The sequence below is a fragment of the Hemitrygon akajei genome, chromosome 4 (genome assembly GCF_048418815.1).
Source record: "Hemitrygon akajei chromosome 4, sHemAka1.3, whole genome shotgun sequence".
Taxonomy (NCBI): Eukaryota; Metazoa; Chordata; class Chondrichthyes; order Myliobatiformes; family Dasyatidae; genus Hemitrygon; species Hemitrygon akajei.
In genome coordinates, this window is record NC_133127.1 from 142948774 (window position 1) to 142969280 (window position 20507).

At 42.5% G+C, this 20507-nt stretch overlaps 1 protein-coding gene across 3 annotated transcripts in view; it reads left to right on the plus strand.

Moving 5' to 3' along the window:
• The first annotated feature begins 5637 nt into the window (after positions 1-5637).
• The window catches only part of nars2 (asparaginyl-tRNA synthetase 2, mitochondrial), a 76601-nt gene continuing 61731 nt past the window's right edge, over positions 5638-20507 (plus strand). The window contains exons 1-3 of one of the 3 annotated variants that reach the window (XM_073043457.1): positions 5638-5857; positions 9220-9329; positions 16393-16513. In XM_073043457.1, coding sequence (XP_072899558.1) covers positions 5702-5857; positions 9220-9329; positions 16393-16513 — 387 coding nt within the window. In that variant the 5' untranslated portion in view covers positions 5638-5701. Of the gene's footprint in view, positions 5858-9219; positions 9330-16392; positions 16514-20507 lie in introns of those variants that run through there. The other 2 variants (XM_073043458.1, XM_073043459.1) reach the window with 2 other exon arrangements.

A 20507-nucleotide genomic window follows, 5' to 3' on the forward strand; every position in this document is an offset into this window, starting at 1 on the left:
CTGTAAAGTTCTCTAATTCTTCCAGAATATGATTCTTCACTGTTAACCCATGGTACGTTTAAACAGAAGTAACATAACACTTTGGTTTGAAGAAAATGGGAGGAGCCGAAAGAGAAATTATTGAAAGTGAGGACCAGTTCTGCCAGAGGAGAGTAGAGGTGGAGGGGAACTGGTTGGGTCTGTTGTCCAGAAAGAGGCTGATGCACCATCAATAACTCTCGGAGACGTGAGGCGAGATATAGGCTTTTATTGGCTGGAAGAACAAGCAGCAATTGACCACTACACTACATCCTGGAGACTGAGGCCGGGGAGGTGTCTCCAATTGCCTTTATACCGGGGTCTGTGGGAGGAGCCACAGTCAGTGGGAGGAGCCACAGGAGCAGTCAGCGGGGGGGCGTGTCCAGACAGGTATATGTAGTTCACCACATTCACCCCCCCTTTGTTTTAAAAGAGAGTCCCCATGGGGCGAAGTTTCTTACAAGTATATTTACAGGTTAAGTCTATCAGGTGGTCAAATCTGTCGCTGTGATCTAAGTAGCACCGTCTGTGATTGCACAGGTGCCGGTGATTGTGCTGGTTCTGTCGTGGTTTCTCGTGCCCCACAAACGACCAGGAGACGCAGAAGATTCTTCAAGAAGTATTAAACTTTAATTTGCAAATCAAAGCTGAGAGTCATTGAGCTAGTCGCTGATTGCCCACCGATCCTTGTACATAGCATTTTTTATAGCAATCTCCTGGTTTAGTTGCATTAGCATATCCAATAGGTCTATAGTTGCATATCACAAGTACATCCGCCACTATTGTTTCTACCCATTGAGTTAATCATGTTCTAAACTACATCTCTTAGCTACCTCTCATTAACACACCATTGTCTTCTACATTCTTAAGATTTCATTCTCCTACTAAATTGGATACATGCATAGTAAATAGCAAGTTCAAAGCTGACTACATAGTTTTGGTTACACAGCAAACAATGCAACTTTTATGCTCCAATATATCCCCCTTTGAGATCCATAGGGTCTCACACAGAGAAAGAAGACTAAGAGTCCCCGCACAAAAGCCCCAATAAACTCAAGCACTTATTCCCAAAACTCGCGTTAAACTATAATTTTCTGCACCAAGACCTCAAAGTATTCTCTCCCTGTTACCCTGGGCCGCTGAGCCAAAAACCTGTCCCTTTGTACCTGAGACAGGGAAAAAAACTCAGAAGCCCTTACAATCTACTCCCACACTGTCATTTTGCTCTTGTTCATCCTGCAGGTGTTGTAGGCTGTAACAATACATTTTCGGTGTTTCTTTCTCCACTAAGCTTGCTTCAGTAATTGCCACGAGCATTGGAAATTGTTTGGTTGCAGCACGCACTACAAGAGACTTGAGACAAGGAAGAAAACAGCACAGCACAAGCGCACAGCTCAACAATACAATACTGACAGTTATTGCCATTTTAGTCAGCCATGCTCCCCATCCTCCGAGTCTACTTTCTAACCAGTCAAAGAACTGATATCCAAATCCTGCATTCTGTTTGACCTCCGTCCGCAGATTCTTTAATTTATTCATTGCTCTGGTGAAAGACCCTTCTGGGCTAGTATTGTTCGGTATGAAAGTGCAGCATTGTTCTCCAAACATTACACACACACCCCCCTTTTTCTGCCAAAAACCAATCCAGTACCTGTCTGTTTTGCCACGCCATCCTGCTAGTTGCATCCAGCTGTTGCCCTAAGGCCTCCAGTGCATCATCGGTGTAGTTGATGAATCTCTGCTGATTATAGTACGTATATATAGTTTATCCATTCAACATTTTTGCTTACCCCTATCACAGGTATGATAGCTTCCCAGCTGCAGCAATCTCATTCCATGCCTTGAATTCGTTAGGTATACCTCTCGGCTGTCCTATACTGTCAATCCGGATTGTCGGGTCAGGTTCATATTTTCTCTTCCGCCGTAGCAGTGTCCGCTGCTCAGGGAAGTTAGCGTTGGACTGTATTTCAGGGGACATTATAACTTCCTGAAGCAGCATGACATGCGTACATGTTCCTGCCCAATTGAGGGGGAGCGTAGATCTCAGACCTCCTTCCTGTCCACACAGCCACCAAGTGTCTGCTAATGGGATAGTCTGAGAGTCCATTGCACCCAGGAGGAGGGGAACCCGTTAAGTGTCTTTTACCTGGGGTTACATCCCACGTCTGAGTGCAGTTGCCTCAGAAGTGGCCAACCGGGTGGGTGCCCACCCGTATGAAACATTCATAACTCAGATGGTCCTGCATTATAAGCTGTTGCAGTGTAGGTGTCTGGCTTCTTTTATTTATAGCCCATGGTCTGCTGTAATTGCATTCAGCGGCAAGCTTGCTTTGATCAAACTGCGAGGAAGCCTGATATAGCATACACCAAAGGGGCACATTGGTGCATTGTTCATACAGTTTTGATAGCAGGGATCTGCTTTAATGCAAATCCTCATGAAACAAGCCCTAACCGGACCTGGACACCGTCGTTCGCATTGTTCCCTGTGCTCTCTTCGCCACCGCGTGCAAGTGGAGGAGTTATAAGGCATGGGAACTACATGCTGAGTGGGGCTTCCCCTTGAGCACAGGTAACAATTCTGTCTCTTCATCATTCCTGCCATGTAAGTTGCCCATCGATACCACTGATTAGTACATGTCTGTAACCATGGTGAGGAGGTAAGTGTTGTGCTCCTCTTACTTCTTTTCTGTAGGTTCTGTGGGGACTTAACAGTCCCATTCCATATCTGCCACACTAATGGTTTCCAAGTCTGCACTGGAGTATGTGGGTGCTTTGTCCCCAGGGGCACGACTGGTCGTTCCCAGCTCATCCCCATTATCTGAAAAAGCCCTACTATCCACCACCATATCCTGAGGGTCTTCAGGCCCGTCCTCAGAATCAAAAATTTCCCTTACTAATTGATCAAACTCCTGAGGTGCAGTGTCAGCTTCTTGTTCCTCCTGTCTGTCTCCTGCTAACTGCTCCTCCGCATCACTTACCTCGGACTCCTCACCTGATTGCCCGTGCGGGACTGCCCTCGTGCAGTGGTTCAGATGGTACCAGGTGGAGCGTCCTTCTACCTGAACTGCAGTGGGTGATGCCTTGGTCACCGTAAAGGGTCCTTCCCTTCTTAGCTCGTTCCACTTTCTCCGAAAAACTCGCACGTTAACCTGGTCTCCTGGTTTGATCGGTCCTTCCCCTTGTACGGTCTCCGGCTCTTGTTTTTCTTGTGCATAAATAGACCTATGTATCATAGTTAGCTGCTGCATGTATTGTTTCAATTCTATTTCCAATTGTTCCAATCTAGGTCCCTTATACGGCCTTCTCCACTGGGGCACTGGCATGGGCCTCCCAGTGAGCATCTCATGGGGTGTCAGGCATGTCATTCGATTAGTTTGCATGCGGTAACTCATCAATGCTAACGGTAAAGCATCGACCCAATTAAGTTTAGTGTCTGCACAAATTTTGTTCAGTTTGGCTTTCAGGGTTCCATTAATTCTCTCTACCATGCCCTGCGACTGAGGGTGGTATACACATCCAAATCTTTGCTTTATCCTCAGCGCCTGTAGTACCAATTTGACCACTTTCTGGATAAAAGCTGAACCATTGTCTGAGCTAACTTCTGTAGGTATTCCAAACCTTGGGATTTCATTTGTCAGAAATTTTACCACTGTCTTTGCCCCTTGATCTCTTGAAGGTACCTTCTCCACCCATCTGCTAAATCGATCAATTACTACCAGCATGTATCTTTTCCCTCTCACTGTCTTTATCAGGTCTACGTAATCGATCACTAGATGTTTAAATGGTCCTTCAGGTACAGGAATGTGACCTATTGGGGTTGTAATTCCCTTCCGAACATTATTCTGTGCATGTACCTCGCACTGTGACAAGACAAAGTCCACTGAAGCCTGTAAATAAGGTGACCAAAAACCATCCTTCTTTATTTTCTTTATCACTTCCCCCCTTGCACAGTGGTCAATCCCATGCGCTTCTGAAATCAGAATCATCAGTAGAGGGGTGGGCGCTACCAACAAACCGTCTTCCATGGTCCACAAACCTTCCGGGTTCTGCTTGGCCCCCCTTCGTCTCCACATTGTCTGTTCTGCCAAAGTTGCCTTACCTTGTATTTCAATTAGGTCCTCTACCACAGGTTCTGGAGCTAGGCTTACCTGGGGGGCAATGACAGCTGATATACATCCAGACACTTTTCTGGCTGCCTCGTCCGCAGCTCGATTTCCCTTTGTTATTACATCATTTCCCTTTTTATGTGCCTGGCATTTTACTATAGCCAATGCTTTAGGTTTCATCATGGCTTTTATTAAGTCTAGAATTCGCTGACAATGTTGTATGGGATCTCCACTGCTTTTTTTAAAAACCTCTCTGTTTCCACACTGCCTCGAACAAATGGCATACTCCATGAGCATATGCCGAATCAGTATAGATGTCTACTTTCTCACCTTCCATCATTTCACACGCAGTTGTCAGGGCTTTGATTTCCGCTAGTTGGGTGGAACACGGTTGGGAACAGGACTCCATCCTAATAATCTTATAGCTCGACTGATCCTGCTGCACTACTGAGAACATTAGCTACCTCTCATTAACACACCATTGTCTTCTACATTCTTAAGATTTCATTCTCCTACTAAATTGGATACATGCATAGCAAATAGCAAGTTCAAAGCTGACTACATAATTTTGGTTACACAGCAAACAATGCAACTTTTATACTCCAATAGTTCCGGCCTGACTGGAGGTGTCAGCCCACTAGGCGTCAGTGATCCCTCTTGCGTGTGCGAGGCGCCTGGTATATGCGTGTGCGAGACACCCGGTATAGGAGTGTCGTGAGGAGTCCGTGTAGGGCTCGGTGTGCGCAGTGTCACCTCGGGTACAGGGTTCATAGTTACCGTGGAGTGTTTGGGGTAGTGGTCTGCTGCTCCTGCGGGCGCCAGGTAGCGGACGAAGACCGTGTCCTCCTGCCCATCAGGTAAGACCACGTAGGCATACTGGGGGTTTGCATGTAGAAGGTGAACCCTCTTGACCACCGGGGAGTATTTATTGCTCCTCACAGCACTGGCCCTGGGGATGTCAGCCAAGCCGGTAGGGTGGTCCCAGTGGCAGACTTCCTGGGAAAAGAAAACAGGCGCTCGTGAGGGGTGGCATTGGTAGACGTACATAACAGGGAGCGGATAGAGTGGAGTGCCTCGGGGAGGACCTCCTGCCTTCGAGAGACCAGTAATCCTTTTGACTTAAGGGCTAAAAGTGCGCCACCACACTACATCCTGGAGACTGAGGCCGGGGCAGTGTCTCCAATTGCCTTTATACCAGGGTCTGTGGGAGGAGCCACAGGAGCAGTCAGCAGTCCAGACAGGTATATGTAGTTCACCACAGAGGCGGAGAAGTTTAAGGCCCTCCTGATCGTGGCTGGAGGAGTAAACCTCCATTCCCCCATCAGGGGTAGAGGTGTGTGGTCACGTGTGTATTTTCCTTCTACTGTATTTGACACATGCCCATTCCTCTGTACCGGTCCCGGCTTTGTACGCTTGCGCATTCTTCCGTGCCGGTCCCGGCTCTATCCGCATGCGCACAGCGCCGTACTGGTCCCACCTTTGCACGCATGCGTGTTCTTCCGCACCAGTCCCGGCTTTGTACGCATCTTCACGGAGTGAATGGCGTTGTGCCTGCGCAGACGCATTGAGTTGATCCGATGTGGCGGAGCCGGTTGTTTGATGTACGAGCTGGTTCGTGGCCAAAGAGCATTCTGTGCTTGCTCAATGGCTACACCAGTGACTCCAGACTGAAAGTCAGTGAGGCGCTGTCAAGAGCGGCGAGCCAAAGCGAGCAAGAGGCAGTGCGGGTCCAGGTAACTGCGCCAGCCTTGCAGAGTGAGGGCCCTGTCGCGGGAACTTGGGAAATGTTTCCTCTGCTTGAATTACAGGGACAGATACATCTACCCTTCCTCGTCTGGTCTTTGAATCATTAGTGAAGTAGTTCCTGGAGAGGTACAGAAGGCAGTTCTGGAACAAAGGATATTTAGAGGAATATTACAGAAAGAAGCACTGCATCTTGTCTGCTATAAATATTTATCCGACCTTCGTGAGACAGATTTTAACCATGCTCTGGTGGAAAAAAATTCTGCAAGCCCCATTTAAATCTCTTGCCCCTTTTTAAAAAATAGCTCTTGGTTATGGACATCACTGCTAAGGGTAAAAGTGTGCACCACTTAATGGCCCACATTTTTAACATCACATTGAACTCCCTGTCAACTTTATCATAGATGAATGCTTCAGCTCTCATAAAATCCTGAATCTACACGTTTTCCAGTAGAATCTCAGTGGACTGGCAATTTATTAAGCAAACAACACACACAAAATGCCTGACAAAGGGTCTTGGCCCGAAACGTCAACAGTGCTTCTCCCTATAGATGCTGCCTGGCCTGCTGTGTTCCACCAGCATTTTGTGTGTGTTGTTTGAATTTCCAGCATCTGCAGATTTCCTCGTATTTATTAAGCAAGTATTTTTCCATTTAAAGTATGTATATCAATCAGTAAAACAAATGTTATCTTTCCACTTAACGGGAAGATACAAAGATAGACAACACAGTTTGGGGCTGAGTTTAAGATCTGACGAGTTAACCAGGATACAGTGAAATTGCTTACGTACTTGGCTATGGTAATTATTGCTTATAACCCTTGATCAGGTGCATGTTGATACCACATGGGGAGGAGAGCTTCACTGGATGTTTGAGGAGATTTTAGTATGTCACCAAAAATTCTTGCAAGTTTTCAAAGATGGAGAGTATTCTGACTCGTTGCATTACAGCCTCCAATGTTCAGAATTGTAAGCGGCTGCAGAGGGTTGCGGACTCAGCCAGCACAATCAAAGGCAGAAACCTCTCCGTCAGTGAAGACATTTTCAAGAGGTGATGAGAAGGTGCCATCCATCATTAAGGTGACCCTCAATATCCAGGACATGCCCTCTTCTCGCTTCTACCATTGGGAAGCTGGTACAGGGACTTGGAAGACCCATACAATGATTTTGGAGCAACCTCTCTGCCATCAGATTTCTGAATGGTCCATGAGCATTGCCTTGCTACTCTTTTTTATGCCCTATTTATTTATTTCTGTTTACTGATTTTTATGTCTTTGCATTGTACAGCTGCCACAAAAAAACAAATTTTGCATGGTGTCAGTGATGGTAATTCTGATTCGAATGTGGCTAATCTGCCACATAGCCAACAAGCAGTATCACATTGTAACTCTACAGTTGTATTCAAATATGCTTCAATTTTTTGACTTTGAGCTCTCTAGTTTAATAAGATTTTAGGTTGGTGGAAAGTATTTGGGAGTAGGGAAGCATAAAAAAAACAACAGAAAGTAACAAAAAGCAAACAAATGGAGAGATAAAATGAAATGTGAAGGGAAGCTAGCCAAAAACATTAGAGGATTTTTCAGATATATAAAGAGTAAAAGAGAGGTGAGACTGGAGATTGGACCTCTGGAAAACAATGCTGGAGAGGTAGTGATGGGAACAAAGAAATAGTGGATGAGTTTAAGTACTTTGCATCAGTCTTCACTGTGGAAGACACTAGCAGCATGTCAGAGATTTGAGTGTCAGTGGGCAGAAGTGAGTGTAATTGCTATTACCAAGAAGGAGGTGCTTGGGAGCTAAAAGGTCTGAAGGTAGTAAAGTCACCTGGACTGGATGGACTACATCCCATGGTTCTGAAAAGGTAGTTGAAGATATAGTGAAGGCATTAGTAATGATCTTTGAAAATCACTGGATTCCGGAATGACTCCAGAGGACTGGAAAATTGCAACTGTCATTCCACTCTTTAAGAAGGGAGGGAGGCAGAAGAAAGGAAATTGTAGGCCAGTTAGTCTGGACTTCAGTTGTTGGGACGATGCTGGAGTCCATTATTAAGGATAAGATATTGGGGTACTTGGAGGCACCTGATGAAATAGGCCAAAGTCAGTGTGGTTTCCTTAAAGGGAAATCTTGCCTGACAAATCTGTTGGAATTCCTTGAGGAAATAACAAGCAGGATAGACAAAGGAGAGTGTGGGAATGGTAACTTGAGTTTTCAGAAGAGCTTTTTCAAGATGCTGTACGTGAAACTGCTTAACATAGTACTACAGAAGAGATACGAGCATGGATGGATTGGCTGACTGGCTTTTGTGGTTGGCTGCTGGTGACTTGTGTATTCCGCAGGGGTCTTTTGATATTATATGTCAATGATTTGGTTGATGGAATTAATGGTTTTGTGGCCAGGTTTGCAGATGATACAAAGATAGGTGGAGGGTCAGTGTTGAGGTAGCGGGGAGTCTGCAAAAGGACTTAGATTGGGAGAATGGGCAAAGAAGTGGCAGATGGAATATAGTGTTGTGAAGTGTGTGGCCGTGCACTTTATTAGAAGGAATAAAGGCTTAGATTATTTTCTAACTGGGGAGAAAGTTCTAAAATCAGAGGTGCAAAGGGACGTGGGAGTCCTTTTAGAGGATTTTCAAAAGGTTAACGGGTTGAGTCGGTGGTAGGGAAGACAAATGCAATGTTAGCATTAATTTTTAGAGGACTAGGATATAAGAGCAAGGATATAATGCTGAGGCTTTTTAAGGCATTTGTAAGGCCATATACTGTGAGCAGTTTTGGGCCCCTTATCTGAGAAAAAGTATGCTGGCTTTGTAGAGGGTTCAGAGGTTGTTCACGAGAATGTTTCCTGGAGTGAAAGGGTTAACGTAAGATGAATGTTTGACAGCTCTGGGTCTGTACTCACTGGAGTTCAGAATGTTGAGGGGAGATCACATTGAAACCTGTTGAATATTGAAAGTCCTAGGTGATGTGGATGTATTTCTATGTGGATTCATGCCAGCATGAACTTGGCCCATGTGCTTAAGTCCATAATTTTAATTCTAGTCATTGAGAAACGATAACATTTGCCCATTCAGCTGTAAAGAAATTTCTATGTAAAAAATGGTGTGTAATTTTATTTGGCAATAAAACATTAATGCTGGTAGTGGGTTGTTACTGAAGTTGTCGGGGGTGTGATGATGGCAGTGGAACAGCAGCAGTTGATGTTATTTAGAATATTGTATTTATTTATTGTAAAATGTGTCCATAAAAATAAATCACTTACATATTACATTTTGTATAATAAACCTGGGGCTTATTTTTCTTCACACCCACTTCTTTTGAAAATTATTTCTGCCTGATGCTTTTTATCTTGAAGGGTTGGATACGGTCGGTACGTGCACAGAAGGACATTACATTTTTGCATATTAATGATGGGAGTTCACTGCAAAGTCTTCAGATAGTGGCACCTCCAGATTTAGATATCAGGTGAGAGAATAGAATTATTTCTCTTCCAATAATGTAAATGCAGTGGAATATTTCTAAATATTTTACGTAAGGTATAAAGTTTACCCTTTTGTTCTAAAGGACACCTCTTGCATAATAGTAGTAAAAACAAAGAGAAATTAGAAGCATGTAATTATGTCCTCAAGACCTTACAAAGTATTTCTCTAGTAATAAGTTATTTTTTGAAATGCAGACACTAAACACTACATCCTACTACAAACACAAATTAAATCAAGAGCCAATTAATATATTTTTAATTGGTCCGACACAAGGGAACTTCTCAGCTGCTCTTTAAATTGTGTAGCGGGATCTTTTGCAAGTAACTTAAGTACAGTCAATTATCTGATAATGCACACCTTTAAGTTTGTACCAACTTTGTAATTGAATAGATTATGCAATTAAATCCCAAATTGTGATCATTAATAATTTGCATAACATGAGCTTTTCCAAATGACTGAATGGATCAATTAATGTATTGTTTCAGGTATTTGCTATTTTAGTTTCTATTCAGTTATTTTTTAAATAGATAAAAAGAACTTTTCTGGTAGAATATAATTTTTCATGTTTTACCATAGCTGCTTCTGAACAATTAAATAACATTTTAATCTCTTCTTTATAACTTTATCATTCTTAACCAGAACTTAGGGCATTGGGATAGTATAGTTCTTGTTATTGTGTTCAGTGCACATTTTCTAATTTATTATTAATATTATAAGTATTATTATTTTGGTCATGTCACTTATGCTGTTACAAGTCTGAAGACTGATAAAGTATCAAAAGACATAATTGCATTATTTTTATGAAAAATAACTATTTTGCATGTATTTGCCTATAGAGTGGGATGTTGCTCTTTGTTAAATCATTCCCACGATGTGGTAGCACATTGATTCAGCCTAACTGGAGCTGTTGATGTTTTCCGCCCTCCAAATCAATTGTGGAGCTAAGTGGAGTTTACAGCTTTTTTGTCTTGCAATGAAACCCCTCCATCAGTGACAACACCATTGTGCTGAGATGGCAATACTTTTTGAAACATATTGGATTACAAATGTATCCATGGCTGCTTGTGCTAAATCGTAGATGTACATTACATTGCAAATTCAATTTAAAGCCCCATTAATCTCAAAAAGCTTCTCCAATTCTCTTGATCATTCCTCAGATTTAACAGTGCAACAACAAATTTCATGATGTATATCAGTGATGATTCTGATTCTTCAGTTGTGAGAATGCAGCACAGTGGATAGAGCCATTGCCTCACCGCCCAGAGATCTGGATTTGATCTCCAACTCCTGTGCTGTCTGTGTGCAGTCTGCACCTTCTCCCTGTGACTGTGTGCTTTTCCCAGGGGGCTTCAGTTTCCTCCCATATTCCATTGGATTGGTAGTATGTAGAGGAGATGATGGGAATGTTGAGAGACATTAAATGGATTCTTTGGGTGCTACAGTAGTGCAGCAGTGCTCTGGTTTCCTCCCACAGTGAAAAGACATGCCAGTTCGTAGGTTAATTGGTCATTGAAAATTATCCCTCGGGGATAATTGCTGGCCTATTCCACACTATCTCAATAAATAAATCAAAATTATATTCCATTCGCAAGACCAGGGGAAATGTGCTGGCTCTGCACAAAATAGCTTTCTTAAGTTAACTAATATCATTAAACTATTAAGTAATTTATTAACTGATAAAGCAGCATAGAATTGAAATGCAGAGAACACCAGCATGAGTATGTGTGTTGAACTTGGCTTACTAATGTTTTAGCCTGTCAATCTTGAAATTAATAGGTGAACACTTCCAACTAAAGAGGAATTTCAAGCACACTCACCAAGCATATACCTGCCAGTTACAACACCAATTTGTTTAGACAATAATCTTTAATTATAATAAGTATGATAATTAGGGTGCTCAATTGTATGTGGCTTTGTATTAATTTGGTGTACTGATCAGGAGGTGCATTTTGAATTGAATTGACTTTATTTCTTGCATCCTTCGCATCTGTGAGGAATAAAAATCTTTACATTGCATCTCAGTCTGAATGTACAAGTTATAGTAATTTGTAATAAATAGTATGTATGGTAAGATATACAACAGAACAGTCAATATAGCTTAGAAATACAGTTGTGTCAGTGTGAATTAATCAGTCTGATGTCCTGCTGGAAGAAGCTGACCCGGAGCCTGTTGGTCCTGGCTTTAATTCTCTGGTACAGTTTCCCGGATGGTAGTAGCTTGAACACATTGTGGTTAGGGTGACTCAGGTCCCCGAAGATCTTTTGGGCCCTTTTTACACACCTGTCACTGCAAATGTCTTGAATAGTGAGAAATAGTGGCTGTCCATACCACTTGCTGCAGAGCCCCGCGATTAAGTGAAATAGCCAGTCTAGCTGCTCTCAATTGTGCCCCTGTAGAAAGTCCTTAGGATTTGGTGACTCATGCTGAAGTTCTTCAACCGTCTAGGGTGAAAGTGGCAGTGTTGTGCTTTTTTCACCACACAGCTGGTATGTACAGACCAAGTGAGATCCTTGGTGATGGGTATACTGAGGAACTTGAAGCTGTTCACCCTCTCAACCCTAAATCCATTGATACCAATAGGGGTTAGACTGTCTCCGTTCCTCCTGTAGTCCACAACCAGCTCCTTTGTTTTTGTGACATTGAGGGAGAGTTGTTTTCTTGACACCACTGTGTCAGGGCGATCACTTCTCTGTAGGCTGCCTCATTAATATTTAAGATAAAGTCAATCAATGTAGTATCATCTGCAAATTTAATGAGATTGGAGCTGTGGGTGGCAACACAGTCACGGGTGTATAGAGAGTAAAGGAGGGGGCTCCTTTACAGTTACATTTTTGTGTAATGCTTGAACATTGTTCCAATTATCATAGAGTCATCAGGACGTACAGCACAGAAACATGCCCTTCAGCCTGGTCCATGCCAAAACTACTTAAACAGCCTAATCCCATCGACCTCCACCAGAACCATAGCCCTCCATACCCTACCATCCATGTACCCATCCAAACTTCTCTTAAACATTGAAATCAAGCTTGTACGCACCACTTGTGCTGGCAGCTCATTCCACATTCTCACAACCTTTTGAGTGAGCAAGTTTCCCCTCATGTTCCCTATAACTTCTTACCTATCACCCTTAAACATGAGCTCTGGTTGTAGTCCCACCCAACCTCAGTGGAAAAAGCCTGCTTGCATTTACCCTAAATATACCCCCCATAATTCTGCATATGTCTCAAATCTCCTCTCAATAATACAGTCCTAACCTATTCAATCTTCCCTTATGACTCAGGTTCTCCAGACCCAGCAACATCTTTGTAAATTTTCTCTGTACTCTTTGAACCTTGTTTACATCTTTTCTGTAGGTAGGTGATCAAAATTGCACACAATACTCCAAATTAGGCCTCACCAACATCTTAAACAACTTCAACATAACCACCCAAATCCTTTACTAAATACATTGATTTATGAAGGGCAACGTGCTAAATGATTTCTTTATGACACTACCTACATGTGAAGCCACTTGCAACAAATTATCAACCTGTATTCCCAGATCCCCTTGTTCTACCACATTCCTCAGTGCCCTTTGGTTCGCTGTGTAAAACCTACACTGGTCAGTCCTACCAAAGTGCAACACCTCACACTTATTTGCATTAAATTCCATCTGTCATTTTCCAGCTGGTGCAGATCTCTCTACCAGCCATGATAGCCTTCTTCACTGTCCACTACACCCCCAGTCTTTGTGTCATCTGCAAATCTGCTGATCCAGTTAACAATATTATCATCCAGATCATTGATATACAACAAAGGACCCAGCACTGATCCCTGCAGCACACCACTAGTCACAGGCCTCCAGTCAGAGTGGCTACCCTCTACTACCACTCTCTGGCTTCTCCCACAAGCCGATGTCTAATCCAATTTGCTACCTTATCCTGAATGGTAATCAACTTAAACTTCTTGACTTGGCCTCCCATCTATGATCTTGTCAAATGCCTTGACAATGTAGACAATATCCACTGCCTTGCCTTCATCCACTTTCCTGGTAACTTCCTCGAAAACCTCTATAAAATTGGTTAGACAAGCTGTGCAGATTATCCTTAATCAGTCTATATCTATCCAAATGCTTGAATATTCAGTCCCTAAGAATACCTTCCAATAACTTTCCCACAACTGATGTCAGACTCACCAGTCTATAATTCTCTGGTTTATGTTCGGAGCCTTTTTTAAACCGCAGGACAACATTGGCTATCCTCCAATCCTCTGGTACCTCTCCCATCGCTAAGGCTGTTTTAAATATCTCTGCTAGGACCCCGGCATCACTTGCTGGCAAACTCCCGAAAGAAATCTGCATTAGGCTATGAGGAAAATGAAATATTTTTGTAAATTTCTGATGAACATGTATTTCCAAGTTGTTTGAAAGGTTAATTTGTTAATATATTCTATTAGTTTACAAAAACACCTTATTTTCTTCTTTCATTGAGGTTCATTGGGTAATTAGGAAAGTAAATGCATGTTGGCCTTATTGAAAGAAGATTAGAATATAAGAATAAAGATATATTGCAAAAATTATATCATGCCTTGAAAAGGTTGCACTAGGAATATTGCAAACACGAGGAAATCTGCAGATGCTGGAAATTCAGGCAACACACTCAAAATGCTGGTGGAACGCAGCAGGCCAGGCAGCATCTATAGGAAGTCAGGACGAAGGGTCTCGGCCCGAAATGTCGACAGTGCTTCTTCCTATAGATGCTGCCTGACCTGCTGTGTTCCACCAGCATTTTGTGTGTGTAACAGGAATATTGCATACAGTTTTGCTCTTCTTGCCTAAGATACAGTTCAGCTGCTTTTGAGGGACTGCACTTGCCACACCGGTTTCTGGGATGACCCAAAATTCTCTGGGAGAATGGAAGGTGACCTTATTGAAATGTACAAAATTCTGAGATAAAACATTTCTTCTTTTGATCAGGAACTTAGAACTAGGGTCTCAGTCTCAATGGTCCCTTATTGTAACAGCAGCCATCTTCACTCAGGGCACTGAATCTTGGAGGCTCAGTTTTTGATTATATTCAGAACTTGGGATAATAGGTTTCTATATATTAGAGTACAATTCAGGAATGGCTTCTACCCCTCTATCATCACATTTTTGGACTGTCCACTATATTTTGTAATTTATAGTGATTTTACATCTTTGCACTGTACTGCTGCCACAAAGCAAATTTTATGTCATGTAGGGTGATAATAAATCTCAGAATCAAGTTTATTATTGCTGTCATGTGTCATGAATTTCTTGTGGCAACAGTACAGTGCAAGACAATTAATAGAAGTTACAATAAAAATATCAAAGGTTCAAAAGTAAATTTAATGTTAGAGAAATGTATACAATTTACATCCTGAAATGCTTTTTCTTTGCAAACATCCATGAAAACAGAGAATGCCCCAAAGAATGAACAACAGTTAAACGTGAGAACTTCAAAGTCCCCCCCAGCTCCCCCCGTGCGTAAGCAGCAGCGAGTAACAATTCCCCCCCCACCAGCAAAGAAAACGCGCATCAGTACCATCACCAAACCCAAGTGTGTGCTAAGCAATAGCAAAGACGCAGACCAAAGTTACTCCAAAAGATTCACATTTCATCCGACAATCAACAAACCAAAGGTTCTCTCTCTCCCTGGCAAGGGAGAGGGAGGTTCCCCCCATTTTCACAGCGAGCGGGAGACATAACAACAACCCGCTGGTTTACGATGTTAAAAGTCCATTTCGTCGCTTTTTTTCGAGCTCTGTGTCCAAAGATTGCAAAGACCTCGGGTCTTTGGGCCCACAGCGAAAGATTTTCCGGCCTCCCTGAGGATACACGAGTCTCCTGCCGTGACACCGATCCTCGATCCGCCTGTCTCCAGAGCCTCGAGAACTTAGGCTTCCGAACATGATCGAGACTCTCAGACCAAACCCTCGGCATGTCGCATAACGGCCAGTCGTGGAACCCCGAGAACGGGTCTCATTCCCGCAAAGAACCGAAGCCTGCGTGCAACTCCAGGTCAGGGTCTTCGAAAGAAACCTGAAAGGGAAAAATAAAGATACTAAAGGTGGAAATAGAGCTGGTTCCGAAGAAGCTAGCGGAGGAGTCACCGTTAAGAACCATTATTCCTCCTAAGCTCCGCCTCGTCTAATGTAAAAAGGGGAGTAGTGAGAGTATTCTTGCATTCACGGACCATTCAAAAATCTATTCCAGTGAGGGTCTTCAGGCTCCTGTACCTCCTCCCTGATGATAGTAATGCAAAGAGGGCATGTTCTCGATGGTGGGGAGGGTCGTGCACATGATGGAGTTGGCTAAGTCAAAAACACTTTGCAGCCTCTTGTGATCCTGTGCAATGGAGCCTCCATATTAGGTGGTAATGTAAACAGTCAGAATGTTTTCATTGTACATCTGTAGAATCCTGCTAGCATCTTGGTGACTCATCAAATGTATTCAAACTCCTAATGAATTATAGTTGCTGGCATGCCTTTGTCATGGTTGCATCAGTATGGGCCCAAGATGGATCCTCTGAGATGTTGATGTCCTACAGCTTGAAACTGCTCACCCTTTCCACTGCTGACCCCTCAGTGAGGATTAATGTGTGTTTTCCTGGCTTACCCTTTCTGAAGTGTACAGTCAATTACTTGGGCTTGTTGACATTGTGATGCCACTCAACCAGCTAGTCTATCTTACTGCTGTATGCCTCCTTATCACCATCTGAGATTTGGAATTGAGAAATATGCAGATGGATCAGGAAAATGGTGTTAAAATGGAAGATCAGCCTTGGTTTTGTATGATGGGGGAGTCTTGAGAGCTTGACTGTCCAGTTCCTATTGTTTCTTATACTGATTTTATTTTCCTCCAGCTGCCACTTTCCTTGCTTCTGCACTCCTGAAGTCTAGTTCAGTTGGAACCTCCTGAGTTCTCTGGATTTAATGTTGGAACTCTTGCTCTACACAGTTCAGTATTCCATTTTATTTTTCCTGCCATATCTTCAATAGTTCTTTTGATCCTTGCGTAAAATATAAACTCATGTATGTTTTACAGCAAGGTAACCTTTGGCAGCGCAATTGAAGTTTGTGGAAAACTGGTACAGAGTCCGTACAGGAAGCAGAGTATAGAACTTCTAGCAAGTAATGTCAGATTGATTGGATCATGTAATCCTGTGGTATGTTTACTTTAGATATTTATCTGTAGTCAAATTACTATAGCAACACCCAACTTGTTTTTAATTCAGGATTTATCTGTTATCAATATTTTGTAAATACAAATCAAATCCTTATTAAAATCCATACAGATTTTTGTACTTCCTGCATTAACAATGATACTCAGTCTGGGTTTCATCTTGCAGTATTCTTTTCACTAGATTTTTTTCCATTGAATACTTTTATTATTCTTTTTAATTTGGAATGACTCAGTGGTAATAACTTCACCTCAGGAAGCAGTGAGTTCAGGCTAAATGGCAGAAACTTGAGCATACAGATTTGACTAAATATTCTCTATGATACTGAAAGTGGTTGCTGTCATTCAAATGAAATGCTGAATCAAAGGCCCATTTATCCCTCTCCCTCAGATGGATTTAGAAATCCTAGCACATTCGTTTAGCTGTCCTGATGAATATTTGTTTCTTATACCAGATTAAACAAGTGATCTGGTAAGTCATCTCGCTGTGCTTGTAGGATCTGGTTGTGTTTTCCTATAAAGGTGACTATATGAGTTCCATGAGCAGAAAAATAGCTCTGGAACTTTCTGAGGCTGTGAAAGCACTTGTGTTACCATCTGCAATTTTTGTGATCCTTTATTCATTCCTCCATGTCCCTTTTTGTCCTTAAATTGTCTTCAAATGAATTTTGAGCTTCTCTGCTGAGTTGTTTAATGGGCAGGACATTAAAGAAAATGTTTCATTATATTAAATGAGGGAAAGTACAAAGAAGAATAATGAGAACAAGCTCTTAATGGAGAGCATTGTGATCTGTGCAATGATGTAATAATCCAAAGATTATTTTTCATTTTGAGATTTTGAGGTTCTGAAAGTGCAAAACTTCATAATCATTTAAATATGGAATATATTAATCCTCACTGGGCTAGCTTTTCTCATTTTTTGTGTGAATGTGTTTAATATCTTTAAATCAAGTTACCACTGGCAACTATTACTTGTACTTATCATAATTGTTCTTCCATTATTATATTATGTCTATTCTTAAATGCATAATCTAGATCTTTAGTTCATGATTTCTAAAAGTTTGTGTAGTCCTAAAGAATCTAAGTTAAATTGTTTTATCTGCATGTGGTGTATCTCACTGTTTCCATTCTTTGTAGAAATTGGATATTACTTCCAAGGTTTACATAGTTTGCTTTTGAATAGATGGCAGTGTTGGCTTCAATTGCACAGTCCATTGGTTGAAGATGCTCTGATGTATTAGGACTGCAAATCTCAGGATTTTTCCCCTCTGTAAAAATAATGCTTTATTTCTAAGTCAGGGTGGAATGCGTATATACATGTATATATATTTCTTCAAGTCTCTGTTGTAAACAGTCATGCAAGTGAGAGAGACACGGTAGAGATCAAGAAGAAATGAAGCAGTATCACTCCAAACAAATGAATCTTGTGACCTTGACTAATGACTGGTTTTAGCTAAGATCTAAAAGCAAGTTAGCTTGCTCATTTACCTTATCATAGGTAAGAGCCTTACCTTTGTTCCCCTTTGCTCACACCTCAGTGAGGTCCATGACCACCACAACGCCGAGTTCTTCTTTCATTGCTTCTGTCTCCAAGCCCACTTATTTGGCAGGAGTTCCATACCCCGGACTGATGACCCCTTCCCCTGTCTCCAACCACCTCCTCTTCTAGGACAGCCCGCTCTGGATCTTTTCACCTTGAATTACCAACAAGACATCAACCATCTTGAATTTAGCACTTCTCTCTCCTCAAACCTTGCCCTCTCTGAAAGCACTGCCCTCCACACTTTCAGCTTCAATTCCAACCTTACCATCAAACTCGCAGGCAAAGGAGATTCTGTTGTAGTGTGGCGGACCTTGCTGAGGCCAGGCAGTAATTCTCAGACACTTCCTCATATTTACCCCTTGAAGCGACCGCACTCTGGACCATCGGAAAACTGTTTCTGACACCCTCACTGACTTCATGAACTCTGGAGAACTCCTATCCACTACCACAGATCTCATAGTTCCGTTACCCCACACTGCTTATTTCTACATCCTACCCAAGATCGACAAACCTAATTTTCAGGGTATGCTCATTATTTCTGCCTGTTCCTGCCCCACTGAACTCATGACTATATTTTATCCCTCTTGGTTCATTCTCTTCCATGACACTTCTCATGCTCATGATCTCCTCACTAACTTTCAATTCCCTGGCTCCAATTGCCTATTTTCACCATGGATAACCAGTCCCAATACACCTCAATCCCCCATCAAGAAGACATTGAAGCTCTCTGCTTCTTTTCCAATATAAAGAACCAACCAGTTCCCCTCCACCACCACCACCCTTCATCTGGCAGAGCTAGTCTTCACTCTCAACAATTTTTCCTTCTGCTCCTTCCACTTTCTCCGACTCAAGGGGTAGCCGTGGTCAGTCACATGGGCCCATTCTTTGCCTGTCTTTTCATTGGCTACATAGAACAATCCATGTTCTAAGCTTTCCCCGGCAATGCTCCCCAACTCTTCCTCCATTACATTGCCATCTGCGTTGGTGCTGTTTCGTGCACCCACGGTGAGCTCATCAATTTTGCCTCCGACTTCCATCCTGCCCTTAAATTCACTTGGTCCATTTCTGACACCTCCCTCCCCTTTCTCAATCTCTGGAGATAAACTGTTGATCGACATATTTTATAAATCTACTGATACCCATGGTTATCTTGCTACCTCTTCCTACCTTGTCTCCTGTAAAAATGCTAATCCCTTTTCTTAGTTCCTTTGTCTCTGCCACATCTGTTCGCAGGATGCTGCTTTTCTTTCCAGGACATCAGAGATGTACTCCTTCAAAGAATAGGGTTTCCCTTCCTCCATCATTGATGCTGTGCTCACCTACATCTCCTCCATTTCCCAAACATCTGTGCTCACCATTTCATGTCATCTTAACAGTGATAGAGTTCCTCTTCTTTTTACCTACCTCTCCATGAGCCTCCACATCCTAATCATCATTCTTCACAACTTCCACCATCTCCAAAGGGATCCTACCAGCAAACATATCTTTACTCCCGCCCTATCTCTGCTTTCCACAGGGATTTCTCCCTCTGTAATTCCCCTGTCCATTCACCCCTCCCCACTAATCACCCTCCCAGCACTTATCCCTGCAACCAGCCCAACTACTACACCTGCCCCTTCACGATCTCCTCCACCTTAATTCAGGAACCCAAACAATCCTTCCAGGTGAGGCAACACCTCACCTATGAATCTTCTGTGGTCTTCTGTTGTGTCTGGTGCTCCAACATGGCCTCTACATTGGTAAGATCCGTTCTAAATTTGGGGACCGCTTTGACCACCTCAGCTCCATCCGCCAAAAATAGAAATTCTGGAGACTTCCTGCTGGTCGCTGATGGGGCGGCAGCTTTCTGAAGTTGCTCCTATTTTACTTTACTGTTTCCAACCTGTTTTGAAACCTTATTCTTATACTTGATATTGCTTCACTATGACTACAAGGAATGCCAAAGGTACTAGAAAAGAAGAGGATCCTCCTGCATCTTTCGAATCTATTATTGATTTGTTTCGAAGACACAGAAAAGAATCCTCTGAGGAGTTCCAGCAACAATTTCAGCAGCTCAGGTCTGAAATTAAACAGGTGGATGCAAATTTGGATTCTCTGCAAAAAGCCTTAGTTGAATATGATAAACGAATTGAAGATAATGAAGCAACTCTGACGATCTTGGATGCGAAAATTGATGACTTACAAAAGCTTTGTAAAAAGCAATCAAAGGCTAATGAAAAATTAACGCAGAAGATTATCGACTTAGAAATCAGAAACAAGAAACAATCTACAAATTTTGGGCCTTGAAGAGTTAACTGAAGGTGATCAGCCTACAAAATTCTTTGCAAGTTTTTTGGCACAATTATTTCCTGAAATTTTATCGTCTGCCTATGGTTGATCGAGTGCATAGATCATTGGTTCCTGAGCCCACTCCAGGAGAAAGACCCAGATCGGCCAT